We start from the raw sequence: 16,776 nt of genomic DNA, 5'->3' as shown, positions 1-16,776 counted from the left end.
AGGAGTGGAGTAATTGGATAATTTCGTGACGAAGGCCCGTATTTGGATTAAAAAGGCGATAAAAAAGCGGAAATGAAAAAGCTGTGAATTCACATTCTAGCATAAGAATCTACCTGATGCAATTATATATCCGTGAATAAAATCGCACACTGGCTTCAAGGCATATATCTTGGCGCTGGCCCCAAAGGAGAGGAGGATGGGAATAGATAGAGGTAGCCCCATTCGAGGGAGGGGAATATCCAAGTATGTTCTACGGAGAGAAGCGAACCGACATTTGTCCGTTCGAGCATCACATTACTTCGTCTTTTTTTTCACGCCAAGCAATGTCTTTGAGGGACACTGTCCCCGACCGCGAAAGATGAATGGACAACCATTGCACATGAACTAATCACTGTCCCCAGCGCATTTCTTTGCCAGCTTCTCACCGAATAGTTTTTATCTTTTGAAACCACATTTCTTTTAATATTCGTATTAATTTGGCACCTTGCATTGCTCGATATGTGTTTAATTTTTACTCAGTTGTGCTCTTCTTTCTCTGCCTTGAGCTTTTCGTTCAATCATCGGTCTCTAGTAGCGGGCTGCGGGGAATAGAAGACGAGAACAAAGAGCGCAGGCGAGCTTGTCCGTCGGCGTCGCAGGGCCTTCGGGGGCGAGGCCAATGCGCAGGTCGCCGAGGCCGTGCTCAACTGAATGCTAGGTACGTCTCGTTTAGATAGTAAGTGGAGCTGACGTAGGCGTTGCAGGGGAAGCATATCGTTCAGTGCGGCAGCTAACCGACCTCTCTGTGTAGCGGTAACACTCGTTGAGATGGTGATCCTTGTCTCTTAGGCACACTTAGGAACGTGCAAGAGAGAAGGCCGCCGTGAATGTTCGCTGTCGGACATCTAGTTTGCGCCTGGGGGAAGGGCTGTGATAAAGGGCTTACGGAAGGGATACAAACGTTAGGGAAACGCGTCTAGGACTGCAGAGCGTGCTTGAGGCTAGCCTTTACCGCCGTGAAGTGTGCAGCGACAGAGGCATAAAGTAGCTTGCGCAGTCATTTTGAGCGTCGGGGTTTTTCTTCCAGAACGTGTTCAGAGTTGTTTCCGGAGTGATATGTAACTGCAACGTGCAAGTAGCTCAACCTATAGAGAAAACTGACCTTCTGGGGTAGCTGTGGTAGGAAGATTAATTTTTTAAATTTTTCATGCAAGGAAAAGTGCAGCGATTTTTTCTCGTAATTACTGTAAGGCTATTCTGGCCCCCATCTTAACTTCATGACCCCTACTAGCTGATCACTTCATCTGGGTCACCTATGCCCTGACACGCTAACATACACCAGTAAGTGTGAGCGACAAGTTATTTCTATCATTAATTCATTTAGGAACACCTGCTCACCTGGAGATGACGAAGTTGCTGCTTTTCCTATCAAATGTGCTGTAAATAATATTGCTGGCCCTCTTACGCATATTTGTAACAGAGTGCTACTTTCTGGTGTATTCCCTAGCAAATTAAAAGTCGCGCGCGTTACTGTTTTATTCAAAGGAGGCAACAAAAATGACCCAAATAATTACCGTCCTATTTCGGTATTGCCACTGTTTTCGAAGTTAGCTGAGCGTGTACTCTATAGGCGACTAAACAATTTCTTACAAGCTAAACATCTTATCTGCCCCCAACAGTATTGCTTTCAGGCCGGAAAATCAACAGAATCTGCTCTGTTAGATATTAAAAACTCTATAATTAACAATTTTGAAACTAAGCTTTTTTCTGTTGGAATTTTTCTTGACCTACGCAAAGCTTTCGATTCTGTGCAACATACAATACTGCTCCATAAATTAAAGACTTACGGGATCCGTGGAGTGGCAAATTCACTTTTGGAAAGTTATCTAACTGCACGGATACAGTACACTAAGATTCATGATGTAAAATCCAGTTTTTGTATGATAAATTTCGGTGTCCCTCAGGGTTCAATTTTGGGACCACTTTTATTTATTCTCTATAATAATGACATTGTAAACATTCCATTAACTCCTAATATCATGATGTATGCCGACGATACTAACGTCTTTTTTTCCGGCTCCAGTCTCCAAGTAATTGAACACCAATGTAATGCCTGGCTTGAGGAGTTAGCGGTTTGGCTCTATGTTAATCAACTTCAATTAAACGTAAACAAAACAAAGTTTATGCTCTTCCATCCAAAAAACAAACCATTATATCATCACATCAAACTATTTTTTAATGACTTTAACATCGAGCAAGTTCATAGTTGCCGGTTCCTTGGTGTGTTTTTTCGTAGCGACTTGGGTTGGAGTGATCATATAAACTACATTAGACTAAAAATGGCCAGATCTATTTATGTTATTTATCGTGTTAGACATCTCCTCCCATTACAAGTTAAAAAACAGTTATATTTTGCCCTTGTTCATTCTCACCTGGTGTATTGCAACCTAGTCTGGGGTGCATGCAACAAAACTGATTCATACAAATTGCTTTCTCTCCAGAAAAGAGCTCTACGTTTATTAAGTTCAAGTTCATCTGTTGAAGCAAATCTTTTTGAAACATTTCATGTTCGCAATTTTTTTAATCATACAATTTTAGTTTGGCTCTTCACATTTTTTATAAAGTCAAGCATGACTTTAGCTCTTTTTCTAATACTTATAATTCAAGAAACGTTGCGTATGGTCTACGTTCCGTTGCCCTATCTACTGCAAGACCCAGAACAAATTATGGTAAACAAACAACCGATTATCAAATTATAACATTGTGTAATGCCTACCAGTCTCTTACTCAGATTGCTTTAGAAAGTTATAGTGTGTCTGTATTCAAGAAAAAACTGACGATTCTTTTCCCCCCCGGCTAAATTTCAGCTAATTCTGTATACTTAGTTTGAGTGTGTGTTTGTGTTCTGTTTCCTTTATTATTTTTTTGAATGTGCATATTATGAAATGTTTCGTTTATTGTTAATTGATATTTATTATTGTCTATCATTAACTATTTTCTATTGTGATCATGTTTGCTCATTGTTTTTTATCTTTTGTCCATTCGGCCCCCGTTTTCCATGATGTGTGATCGGGGTGTAGGCCTTGTCAGGAGGTATGCTTGGTCTACCTCCTTTAGCCTCACCTCGAGGGCATATTGTATATAATATGGCCAAATAAACATACTACTACTACTACTACTACTACTACTACTACTACTACTACTACTACTACTACTACTACTACTACTACAATGTACGCTGGCATTTAGTCGGAAAGGCTAGCGGATGACAGCCCTTTTCTGCTCCCAGGACCGATGCAACACACATGGCACTGGGCTTTCTGCTGGTGGCAGCCCTGGTCACCGGGTGTCTACCCGGGGCGTCATCGGTGATTTATGTGCCTTGTGAGTTGGCACTGTTTATGTTCGTGGCTATTTTCTGCAGCCCCAAGCACAGTTCGAGGATGATGGGGATACATGTTTTTTTGAAAACGCCAAATGGCAACTGTGGTTGAAAGGTAAATTTGAAAGAGGTTGTTGGTCGGACGATCAACGATGGTTAATTTGTACATGTGAAGGTATTCTCTGCGAAATTTTCAATATCAACTAAACGAACTGAGTGTACGGACTTGTCCTCCAATTTCAATGCTGCAAATGAATGCATCTGAGATTTATTGCCTTTATTTCTGAAAGAACAACGTTTCAAAACTAGCGAAATAGAATGCTGTGGAAGCAACACCGACAGTCAAAACCGTGTCGTTACAAAGTACATTGAGCCTACACTGACAATTGTTTCTACGCGGACAGGCGCAAAATTAGGGCGGTCAGCCGTCGAAGGTCACTGACATGATGACTGCAGCTGAATTAGTGCGGATGCGGAAAACGATCAGATTTTACTGAAGATATAAATAATCGGAGTTTTCTTCTGGGATTTTTGTGTATTTTAGGGGTTCTGGCATAATTGCTCCAAAGCGTGTATCCTTTCCCAGACGGTCTTCTTATTTTGAAGTTCACTTTTTATAGATTCCTTTCTTGCTTTTACGACATGTATGTGCTTATTTACGCGCCTTCAATACGAGACGGTTTTGGCATATCGCTCTCCCTGATCTGGTAGTGCGATTCGCTTAAGCAGAGGCGAAGCTGCGCCTTGGCAGTGGAAGGTGTACACTGCTGAGGGCCACTGCACATACACAGGTAACACGCGAGAGGATTACGTAATGCCCTATGCTAAAATCTTTCATTGCTCTCATGGCACTGCATGCAAATAAAAAATTATCTCTGGAACTGCAAGTGAATTTGGATGACTATTTACGCACTTCCGGCTTTACATCTCCGACAGATGTGATGGAAGATACCTGCGATGGACTTCCACGCACGGTCCAGCTTCCGGCCACGGGCCCCGGATCCGCCATCATCGTGCGCTCCCACCAGGGGGCGCACTACAAGTCGGGACTCACATGTCATTTCCGGGTCAAGACGGCGAGCGCGTACCGCATTGTGGTCGTCTTTGAGACACTCCAGTTTCCCGGGAACAGCGGGAACTGCTCGGACTCTCTACTGGTAACTTACAACTTCCTATTTGCTGTACAGCTTTTAGTTATAGAAAGGAAATATATCAGGAAGCGAACCATTAACCCTAACTAAAGGAGGGACAGGACCTGCTTCTTAATACCTCATAATAAGGTAAAGAAGGATTCAGTTAGGGAGAGCCCCAGGCTGCTAGGCAACGTTTCGACAAGTGAATGAAGAGAACTACTCTGATAGAAATTTTGCTCACGGTTTGAAACTCCCCCCCCCCCAAAAAAAAAAACAAGAAAAAACTAAGGAACGCAGTAGCCCTCCAAAAATTGTACAGGCTGCGCGAATTGTTTGGAGCCACTGCTTTATATGTGAACTTCCAACAATTTGCCACAGGAGCACCTACTTTCTAGCATAACTATTTTCTTCCTGGTGGTAGATAGCCCGCTTCGCATTCGGAAGGGGCTGGGTACGATCCCAGGTGCCGCCGGGTACCCACCGGTTTTCCAATGGGTACAAGTTCTCCCCAGTCTGGTGCTCGGCTTATCTTCTGTGAAAGCTCGGAAAAGGACCATTGTCGACCTCATCCTCTCTGGATGGAAAATCTATCTTCGAGGAACCAAAATCCGCCATGTGCGGTTAAGTTCATTGTGGCCATTTTTTAGAGTGGCTCTTCAAGCGCACAGCGACGGTATTTGAAGGCGTAGGCTCCTTTCCCAAGACATATAACCCTAGGAAGCCGAGAACCAGGCTGGGGCATAGCTTGTACCCATTTTAAGAAAACCGGCCGGTAGCCAGCCGGTGCCGTGAGGCGAACTCACCACCTTCCGAAGCCAACGGGGCGTGCTCTCCCTCTTATTCATGTTTCGGTTCTTCTCAGGTCTATTAAAAAAAAAGCTTGAATAACCTGTTCCGATATTTAACGCCACGCAAACTGTAGACAGGGTCCTAACATTAGATGTTGCGAAAAAGAAACGCAGCCCCACATTGCTTTCCGGGCAGTAGCCTGTAGACGGAGAGTAAAGCCCAATTCTTTCGCATGCAGGTCTTGCCATTATGGTGGTTTTAGGTGCGTGTGCGGAACCAACTGGAGCAATCCAAAGTGAGGGCAATGTTCGTAGTGCGCTTTGAGCTGCCCAGGAAAAAAAAAGGGGGGGGGGGTTGCTAGCGAAAGAGTAAATAATTGCTTCTTTCCCAGAAATTTTTGTGTACCGGCTTGGTTTCGGTAACCATGGACTTGCGCCTTAACGTGGGGTTCATTATCTCGAAGCTACTTACGTGATATGAGGAAGCTTTACAGGAGGTTTCCGGGTTAATTTTCTACCATCTGGGGTTGTTTAATGCGCTCTGATAACGCGCAACGTTAGACCGTTTTTACATTTGCATGTCCAACATTCTTGGACAAAAATTCTCAAAATTTGAAAACTGTAAGGTACTGGTACAGAAATATTGAAGGTAATTGTGGATTCTTCCGATATGTAGAAAAATCACCCTTTTATAGTGGTTCCGTCGCTCGCATCGAGCAGCAAAGACTGCAATAGAAAACCATTGGGAACGCTTTTGAGTATTGCGAAAACGTTACTCGCAAAAAATACAAGCCTGCCGATAGGAGGTATGCTGATATATTGACTGTTGTAGTTAAATCTCACAATATATGAAGAAATTGTGATCATAAACATTTTTCCGCTCAAAAATTATTTTCTTCAGAATTCTTGAGTGTGAGTTTACATATACACTTACGTCGAACAAAGAAATGTCTCAAGCGAAGTTATTTTATCTGTGCTAGTGGAACTCATTACAAAAGACGGGCTCCTGCGTAGAGAGGTTCAGGCAGGAGCTGCCTCTAGGAGCCAGCAGGAGGAGGTAGAGAGATGTTTATAATTGGCGGATATAAGGTTCTCTAGGTATTTTTTAACAAATTTAAATTTGAATGATTCAAAACCTATTTTTGAATCTTTCATCTTTTTCTAACATGGCTTTTATCTATATTGGTGGATTTCCTATTGAGATATTGCAGAGGACAGTAATGGAGCCCTTAATTGCTAGGGCACGTGTCATGACATTAAAATAAGTATATAGGTACTGCTAAAACTAACCTGGAATATATGGCAACCGCTTATAAATATAAGTGCAAAACGCGCAATTTTAGCCTTGACGTTGCAGCAACAAAGGGCAGCTTTTGCTACGATTCTTAACTTTTTAACCCACGTCTTTCCTGAGCGGAAGTGCCGCTAATTGCGGTCTACGACCGGAGGGTCATACTTGTTTCAAAATTAAAATTTTCAATTTTGAGGCTTTTAGGTCGTGCGTAATATAAGGCGTTTTTTTTTTCAGATGTCGCAAGTATAGCATAAAACGTTTAACAAGAGCATACGTACAGGGTGCGGACTGCATACAGGAAATTACCGTACGTGCTCGAAAATGAAATGCCTGGTCTTTGTGTCACGCGCCCGATAGGACACGTTAGAAGTCGAGGCAAATGGTGTCGCCGGGGCACGCGCGTTCTTGACGTCACACCGTATGTCAAGGATGGAATCGCTGCGCAAAAAAAATAAAAAAAATCCTAATGTATTCTTGCCTTCGGAAACGAGTTTCTGGGCTCGTAAAACAGGCTAATACGGCGAGAAAGTCCAAAGATAATAGCGCGTTTCGCTACAGCTTAGCACATAGCGTGTACCGGCAGTGAACATGTGTGGTTTGCCTTGATGGCGACAGATGTCGCCACATGCGGGCCTGCCGCGTCGGGACCAATCAGCATGTGCGTAGTGGCGGCATGTACCCCACGGTAAGGAGTCTACGCTAAAAATCGCTACTTCTCAGTGTACGAAGCTTTATGCGACACTAATGAAATGACATGCTTCTGTTGTAGGTTTGTCGATTCTTTGAGGTAGATCCTGTGTATAAGCTTAAAACCAACCTCAAACTTTAGCATTCAAACAGACGCACCGTAACAGAGAAATCAGAGATTGAGAAAACATTAACTAGGCGAAATGAGCTGAGGCCTAACCATACTCTTGATCTCCCCCCCCCCCCCCCCCCACCATTTACGTTATTTTTTTTTAATGGTGGTAGAAGGAAAATGAGGGAGATGGGTAAACGCGGTCAAATGATGGGTTTCATGTTCAGGGCACTTCGGGGCCTGAGATAAACGCTGGGTCTTTTAACGTCTTGGAAAGCAGCACTGTTAGTCTGAGCTATTCATGAGCAACCCTAAACCCGGAGTAAACATCATTTAGGCAGCAATTTCCCATTTGTATCAATACGCATGGCAGCCATATGGCTACGACCGTAACAACGCCTCGCCCAGCTTCAAGGCTGTTGCACATTGTTTGAACTCCGGACCAGCAAGAACTTAAGCATCTGAGAAAGCTGCAAACCTTTTTTCTTCTAGATGTATGGCTGCGCTGAGGCATATGCCAATGAATAATTGAGCGTTTATAGAAAAGCAATACTCCACTCAAGCAGAACTGAGTGATTGAGCTGAGAGTAGGTCTGAGCTAATGAACAGCATTCCCGGTAAGGAAGCATTCGTGAACGGCTTTCCTGCAGCAGGACTTCACGAACAAAGCAGCGTTTTCTTCTCCAGATTATTCCGAAACATACGATTAGTTTTGCGCATGGCAACTCGTTCTTTTCTTTTTCTGACTTGAGAAACACACTTTTTTTTCGCTACTAATCATTAAGTGTAGGTTCGTAGTCAATCACAGATTTGAATGGCGCAAAGGAACAAACACAGTAAGGCACGGAGACAAAAAGAGCGCCTAAGCGCCTCTCTTTCTTTCTCCGTGTCTTCCTGTGTTTGTTCCTTTGGGCCATTCAAATTTATGATGAACCAACAAGCCCAACAGCAAGTACTAGTCAATAATGTCGTTTAAATCAAGTGTACGGCGACTGGTGCCGTCAGCAGGCGTAGTGGACAGAAGTGTGATTTCTTTGATGTAATTGATGCATGAGACGAATTTCGAAGACAAGAAGAGACGTTTCTGGTCTGCTACTGTTTAATTCATACAAATCTTCATGCTGAATGTGTTCTCGCGAAGACAAAAGCGGAATCGATACTGAAAAACCATGAAGCCTCAAGCTCCAAAATCAATATGTTACGCCATCGGCTGCGCATTCAAACTTCGCGAAGTATTAGGAATGATCCGCCTTACGTGAGCGACAGCCTTCCTTATTACCCCCAACAGCGTTTCATCACAAAACCCCTGGTTACATGATACTGGCTTTTCTGTCGCAGTCGGTAAAAAAAAATTCTGATTGAAGATATTTCAGGCACCTTACCAGTGACACTCCCTTCCGTTTAATTGCTCTTTCTTTACCAGGGCTTTGAGATAGGCGCGGTGACATTCGGCAAAATCTCGTCAGTTATTGCCTAACAGTATACGCTCTTCGAGTATGAGCTTGCTTTCGCATAGCCTGCGCAACGTTGCTTGCTGCTGTGCGTAATTTTGTTTTTTTTTAAGCTTTGCTTATGGCCGTACACGAAAGTCAGCACTCATCCGTTCATGAATCTGCGAGCTTTCCCAGAATTTCGCAACTTGCCGGGAAATAACGTCGTTAACGTGGCGAAGAGATTACAGCCTGTAACTTGAGACCGAGGAACGGGATTTTCAATCAAGGGCCCTGACAATCCAGCTTAGCCAAGCAATGCCGGGCGTAGGGTTTCGTCACGACGCTGAAGAAAAGCAGTAGTAGTCGTAGCCGCAACATGTTTATAGGCTAAGAAGATGCTCCTTATAATTTCACCTGTGTTAGCGTTTAAAAAATTTACTGTGAGCATGTATAAATTGTGTGTATGGGAGGGGGGGGGGGGGAAGGAGGTTAAAATTTTAGAGGACGCTTAAGCTCCACCTTAAGAGTATATGACACGATAACATTGATGGGTTAATACCCATACATGCGGAATTGGTCGTTCACTACCCGCCGCGGTGGCTCACTCGTTGGTGCGCTCGGCTACTGAGCCAGAGTTCCCGGGTTCGAACCAGGATTCGACGAACGCGTTTCGAAGTTGTCAGTGCACGTTAAAAATCAGCTGGTGGTCGCCATTATTCCGGAGCCCTCCACTACGGCACCTCTTCCTTCCTTTCTTCTCTTAGTCCCTCCTTTATCCCTTCCCTTACGGCGCGGTTCATGTGTACGCTGATATGTAAGGCCGATAGTGCGCCATTTCCTTCCCTAAAAAAAATTGCAAAGGCTTAGCTCGGCTATGCCAGGATATACGTAGCGCGGGGTACGTTTCCCTGGCGGAGCTTGTTGTGGTCACCGTATGTTCAGCAGTGAGAGACATTGGGTATACACATCTTTTATTCATTTTGCTTGACAGAGACGAAGACTACAAGATGATCTGTGAAGTATCATGCAGCGGTCTCGATTTTATCGATACAGTATTTCGATTTCGTAGAGCCTGTTAAGTATACAAGCTCTATAGTAGTTCCCCATTGTGTAGTCCGGACGTGAGGGCCCTAAGCTAAATTAAAGTCAAACTTTTCATTCATACACTGACTAAGAGAGTCCTGTCTCCTGTTGAAATCATCCAAAGTCGCACACAACTGTGAAACCGTGCCGTAGGCTGGTATACAAGTAGCAACCACATCAATCGCCTGCTTGAAAAATGTTCCCGATTCCACGTAGACTCCTTGTATAATGCCGCTTTCCAGAAGCCGAAGACAGCAGGAAGTTGAAAGGAAGTTGAAAGGGCCCGGCGATTCCTTCGTTATACCCCGCGTTGACAGAGCTTCCAAGGGGAATTGTCACTCCGTCGTTATATCCGTTATTTCGCTATAATCCGTTTCGCTATAATGAGGTTCGACGGTATATGCTTTGCATTACTATTGTATGCTAATGACTAGGTGTGTCATTAGAAAGGAAGAGAAAAAGTTCGAAATAAACAAAAAGAAATAAAAATAAAAACTATGCTTTCGCACTCAAAGCACATAAGCAGTCTTAAGCACCATCCACAATTTTCAAATTCTTCGGAGGTTCACAACCTCTAACGCAGTGAGATGTATACCGAACGTATACAAACCATGCAGGCACGCACACCCTGCCCCTTACAGAACAAGTGCGTCGAGATTTCACTTCATATGCTTCACAACTCTCCTTTAAAGCTCGTTAGACAAGCATGTGCATCTCTTCACAAAAAAATTGTTTATTATTATTTTTTTGTCACGTCACAGCTGGCAAACGTGGAGCAGGTTTCCGGGCCGATCTGCACCTCCGCCGTGAAGGAGGTGATTAGCACGGACAACGTCCTCAACCTGACCTGGACGACCGGTGGAGGTGACGCGGCTTCGGTAAACGACGGATTCGAAGCCATCGTTACCGCCTACAAACGTAAGGGGACAGTCCAGCTTCGGCCGCATTCTAGTTATCCTAACTATTTCTTTTGCTCGCATTGTCTCCATATGTAGGATTAGTGGTGGCTTCGTGGAAACGAAATCACGCTGTAACTGTCTCACATCTCGGCGAACATCTCATTCGCGTCGTAAGGAAATGGGATAATAATAATAATAAACGGTTTTTGGTGGAAAGGAAATGGCGCAGTATCTGTCTCATATATCGTTGGACACCTGAACCGCGCCGTAAGGGAAGGGATAAAGGAGGGAGTGAAAGAAGAGAGGAGCAAGGAAAGGGGTAATTAAGAGAATGAAATAAGAAACGGAGGATGAGGTGGCGTAGTGGAGGGCTGAGCAATAATTTCGACCACTCGGAGATCTCTGACGGGCACTGAGCTCGCTGCACTAATTGCGTAATTGATCATTGACTGACATCACACAGTACACGGGCCTCTAGGCGAAATTCTAGAGGCCCGTGTACTGTGCGATGTCAGTGCACGTTAAAAAACCCCAGACGGTCGAAATTTGCGGAGCCCTTCACTACGACGTCCCTCATAGCCTGAGTCGCTTTGGGACGTTAAACCTCCATAAACCAAACCAAACCATTTAGCAAGCGGGATTTTTTCTGCGTATTCTTGGGATAGTATTCGCCAAAATTTTAGTTTCAAATGTTTCTTCTCGCTCCATGCATGTAAGAAGGGGCTGTTTTCCTATTGCAATTGATCCTTTTAGGAAAGCACCCCAGGAAAAGGCAAGAAGAATGCGCATTAGCCATCAATGAATTTTTTCAATTTTTGCGTATGGAAGCTTCGTGCTGCACAATAAGCCGCGCAAACCGCATCAACCAAACGCAGCAGGAAACGGAAAGAATGCAGGACTATATAAAGCATCTGCTGAATGATGGTTACTGTGCATTACTACGTCATATCCGTAAAAGTTTGTGATCCGGGGATGAAAACCATTCCGTAGTTAATTCCTCAATGAATGATCAATACACGTACGAATACGTGCAAATGCACGAGAAAAGGTTTCATAATTATCAATTTTTTTCTGTCCATGCACTGGCTGTGCTTTCCCATTTGCCTACCGTTAAGATTTTATTTCGCTAGACGTAACGCATTCGCTCTAAGTCAGTAACTGTTCTTCGGTTGAATTCACAACGCTGAGGCCACAGTGTCACTCCTACACACTGCCCTCCCCCCCCCCCCCCCCTCCCCTCGTCGTGGTTTGCTTGGGTGTTAGCAATGTTTTCTTCTCAAGGATGATGAAAACAAGATCAGAAAACTTTTTCTCCGAACACAGCACCGGTTTTTCCTCTTAATGCGCTGATTTTTTTTAAATATTTCATACACTTGCAGAAGCAGCGCCAGATTTAGTTCACGAAAACCGCTTGACACATCAAAATTCGCCTGGCTGCAATACATCTGCCTATGGCACCACAATATATTTCAAAGTTTTTACTTTGTCACTTTCTTTTATCACTTCATCTTTTATTATTTCTAGCTTCATTCCGATTCAAGACGCTGCGGGAGTTTCGTGGGTGCATGGACATGCATCATTCGCGAAGCCGGTGCTGGAAATGTTCGAAAATTACCCTTATGGTTGTTTTAAAATAAATACAACAGCGAATGCTTGAAGGAGATTGGCGCACACGAGAAATACGCTTGATAGAATGAACGACGGTCCCGGGCAATCGTTTACAAAGAGGAAACTACCAAGCGTGACAGCCCTTTTATCCTCGAAATAAAGGGTCACAGGCGTAGACACAATGCTGCAGACATAAATCAGTAGAAAGAGAAAAGGGGATGAAATAACATTGATGAAAAGCTTATTCCCTGCTTCTTTACTTTTCCGAATGGCGTTTTCGGTGTTGAAGCAAGAGCTTTGTTCCTTGATTATCGGTCGACATCCTTTTAGATCCGAAGAAACAACCTACCTATCCGGAAAATTCCCAAGAATCCTTGAACTTTCCTTTAAAACGTTCGAAATCTTTCGGCATTTCTGCGGGCGCAGTATATGCGAAGCATAGAATTAAAGATGTTCTGATATTTACCGAGTGAAGGAAATGTTTGTCATTTCCGGAGCAACTTGCGGAGGAGGCTCTTGCCGTTAAGCTCAGCCTCGCAACGGCATTTCTTCTGAAATGACAAAATGATCATCTATCGCACAGAAAGTGCTCTGGTGGGAGGAATCGTGTTCCAGTTGACATCAATTTTTTAAATGCCGTAATTACGCTTATTACGGCTTCGACACGCGCTTATTCTGTACTGTTTGCGGCACGCGTTTCTTCTGTACTGTATGCGGCACGTAGCAATGAAGAAATAATAAGCTGGCGCACTTCAATGACGCCGTGCATTCATTTTATCCAAGTGCCTCTAAACTAGAGTGGTCCGAAAATAAACTCGGGAATCGGAAATACAAAAAGTTACGAATCAATAATAGCAATTGTGAGGCCTTGCTCTCCCAATAGCATCGTAAAAGAAATCTTAGTATCCATTCTAACAAAAACGAAGGAATAACAAATTGTGCAGGCGGTTCTGCACTGACGCCGCGGTATTATTTTGGCAACAGCTGCGCTAATGGGATAGGGGAGAGCACTGATTAGGTTCGAAATTTATCCGCAGTTCTGCAATACAGGACCCATGTGAAGGTGTGGAAGGTTCAAACACTCACACTATACCACTTCTTACCGTACCATACCACACCATACCATATCTTACCGCGCCATACTATACTGTACCTTACCATAGCATAGCATACCATACCATACCATACCATACCATACCATAACATACCATACCATACCACACCGTAGTGTACCATACCATGTCTTAGCATAGCGCCGCATACCTTACATACCATACCATACCACACCGTAGTGTACCATACCATGTCTTAGCATAGCGCCGCATACCTTACATACCATACCATACCATACCATACTATATCATACCATGCCATACCACGCCGTAGCATACAATACCCCACTATACTATCGTCATCATCATATAGACGCCGCGGGGGCTCAGTGGTTATGGCGCTCGGCTGCTGACCCGAAAGACACAGATTCGATCGCGGCGGCGGCGGTCGAATTTCGACGGAGGTGGAATGCTAGAGGCCGTGTACTGTGCGGTGTTAGTTCACGTTAAAGAGCCCCAGGTGGTCAAAATTTCCGGAGCCCTTCACTACACCGTCCCTCATAGCCCGAGTCGCTTTGGGGCGTTAAACCCCGATAAACCATACACCATCATCATAACCGCCATCGACCTGGCTATGCCTTCTTCAAGATGAGAACCTCCGCCTTCTTACAATAGCCCTCGATTAGCTCGGCATTCGCTAGGTGCAAGCTGTCTGTCCTTAAAAACTCCCTAAGGTCGTCCCCTGAGTGACTCTGCCATGCCGTGCTGCCCTGCCTTCCCCAGGAGTCCACTCATTTACCGAAACTTGCCTTTGGTTCTCTGCCTTCCGCATTACGTTTCTAACAAAAACCGATGTCCTAAAATTTGATTGGCTTATTTATGCCTGTATTTTCGATATCAAATGATTACAGCTGACTCAAACACATCCTGATTCCGTTGCTGTTGCGCGTTTTCTGCCAGGCATGCGAACTCAAAATGGTCCCCTAGAAACGACCAGATGTTGCACGAATAAAGCGCAACGTTTCATCATTCATAACGTGGTCTGCCGAAAGGTACAATTATCCCTCATAATTGGCGCGTCACGTGGTGCCCCCCCCCCCTCCCCGCCCTGGAAGGTGCATCTCGGGCGGGGAAATTACAGAAAGAGGGCGAGGAGCCAGGGAGAGAGAGCGCCTCAATGATGTGTTGTTCGCAGGCGTTGAATGTTATTGATTCGCCCGAAAGGAACGTTGCAAAGTGGCGGATGAAGAAACGCACCTCGTTTCTACGCCATCCCTGGTTAACCATGATGGCGTTGTGTAGCAGAAAATTGCTCACAAAGTGTAGTATCCGCTGACGCGACGGTGTTCTTGCCGGCAGAAGCCCTAATTTCTACTCCTGAACACTCTCCCACCTCTAGCATAGAGGTTTGTATCATGAATTTCACAGTTACACTGTAAAGTTGTGGCGACGATGCTTACATCGGCAATAAAAGTATATAGCGCGAGAGTATCCATGTTGTAAGCACTGCGGCTCTTATTTCGTCTAAAGGAAGTTGACAATTTAACAAACGCTCCCCTCTTAAAACGTTATCAGCAAAAGTTACCTCACGCACACAACTCAAAAAAGAAAACGCAGCCGTGGCTGAGCAGCTAAGGTGTTTGTCGTCTTGAGTAGCTACTTGAGAATTGCAGCAACCTATACGGATCGGAACAGCTGGCTACAACAGTGCGGTTCAGAGGCACACCTCTTCAAGAGCATGCATTGAAACGACGTTATCGGCTTGCAAATTATACTGAAAGGCACACACGCTCGTCTTTTAGCTTAACCTTTAGTGTGCGAACTGAAAAAGGTTGGAGACAGTAACTGTCCAATGTTTACAGGGCACGTAGCGAACAAGAACGGCGACCCTAAAGAAAAACTCTGTTTGCCCTTAATACTATAATCCTAAGAGAAATTGACAGGTGGTGCATGTTAAAGAGAACTGTAAAATACAACTAAAGTATGCTTCCATATTCATATTTCAGGTCTAAGTGCAACTTTAAGGTAATTGGAATTTTATGGCTGACAGTATGCGCATAAACTGTTCCTTTTTATATTGCCTATTAATTTTATTGCGCACGTGAAGAAATGGTCTCTTCCCCTGTGGATCATTTTCAGCCCGTTCTATTCCCCAAAAGCACAAAGCACCAGTGAATGATAGTCTCTGTGACTCTCTAAACCATCGAGAGCGCGGACAACACCATAAAACTCCTACCTCGCAACCTAGTGACTGCCCAGTTATGCTCATTGTTACGGATTGGGACTCTTTGCTCTGTTCCTCAATTCGCTATTATAGTATTTGTACCGATAGACTGCTGAGAGGACAAGGAAGTTTACAGAACCTCTAAGGTATTGGCTGTTTGGGTGTGCTAATGAATTTCGTGTCTTCGAATTCATGTGACCCAAACTAATAAAACCTCCTTCGAATGCCGAAATTCTTGCTAGAGTGCGCTCTGATGACATTGCAGGTTAGTATACTGTGGTGTACAGACGTGACTTCTAGTCATTGAGGGAGGTAGTTTAGCAATAGTTCAAGACACCATACATATTTGGCTTATAGGTTTTTATTTAATTTAGAAAAACCATACAAGTTTATACAAGACAGAACGGGACGATAGACACGGCAACTGCTTTTGATTGCGCTGCTGGATGTCAGAGGGTGTGCACCAAAAAAAAGCAGACTACAGAGTTAAGTTCGAAAACATATCTTTGCGTAAAGTTTGCCAGAACTTGTAGCAGAACGAAGTCAGCCCAAATGAACCTGGCCCTCTCTTCGAGCTCTGCTTGGGCGTGGACAAAAGAAAAGGAGAAGGTAGGAGATAAATATTTGCTTTTTTGTTTCACCAGATGCTCTTTTCTACCAGGCCTCTTAAAAACCACGTGTTGTAACCGCTGGCATTCGAAACGGAATTCATAAAACGCACCTTGCCTCGCTCTCTCTAGGAAGTGCGTTGTATTCTCAAACTCAGAAGACCTACGCCTTTGTGCCGTGAACTAGCGAAATGCAAAACTCTCGTCCCGAGTTCTGCTCGTTCCATTACTACACCAGATGGCAGGCTATTCACCGGGGTTTTAATATGCGAACATGCGAACGTCTTTCAGCCCGTGGTGTGAAATAGTACGGCGCTCTTACTAGGCTCAAAGTTCATCGCGCTCAGCGCCCCCTTTACTCGTTCACTTTTCACGTAGACAAAGGTGCATTGTCTTGGTCCACAAGCGTCAGTTCTTGGGGTTCGCCTTTTTTGCGTACTTTCTCAGCAACCTGCGCATTTCGAACGCCCACTTCTGCTCGCGCGGAACCGACT

At 44.3% G+C, this 16,776-nt stretch overlaps 1 protein-coding gene across 1 annotated transcript in view; it reads left to right on the top strand.

Annotated features, from left to right (window-relative positions):
• Window positions 1–623: 623 nt before the first annotated feature.
• LOC144104262 (uncharacterized) overlaps window positions 624–16,776 on the top strand; it is a 31,028-nt gene continuing 14,875 nt past the window's right edge. Inside the window, exons 1-4 of the mRNA XM_077637156.1 lie at window positions 624–697; window positions 3,269–3,363; window positions 4,298–4,518; window positions 10,653–10,809. Coding sequence (XP_077493282.1) covers window positions 3,285–3,363; window positions 4,298–4,518; window positions 10,653–10,809 — 457 coding nt within the window. The 5' untranslated portion in view covers window positions 624–697; window positions 3,269–3,284. The remainder of the gene's footprint in view (window positions 698–3,268; window positions 3,364–4,297; window positions 4,519–10,652; window positions 10,810–16,776) is intronic.

Source organism: Amblyomma americanum, chromosome 9, assembly GCF_052857255.1.
Source record: "Amblyomma americanum isolate KBUSLIRL-KWMA chromosome 9, ASM5285725v1, whole genome shotgun sequence".
Taxonomy (NCBI): Eukaryota; Metazoa; Arthropoda; class Arachnida; order Ixodida; family Ixodidae; genus Amblyomma; species Amblyomma americanum.
The sequence above is the reverse complement of the archived record's forward strand: the minus strand, read 5'-3'. Positions and strand labels throughout refer to the sequence as shown.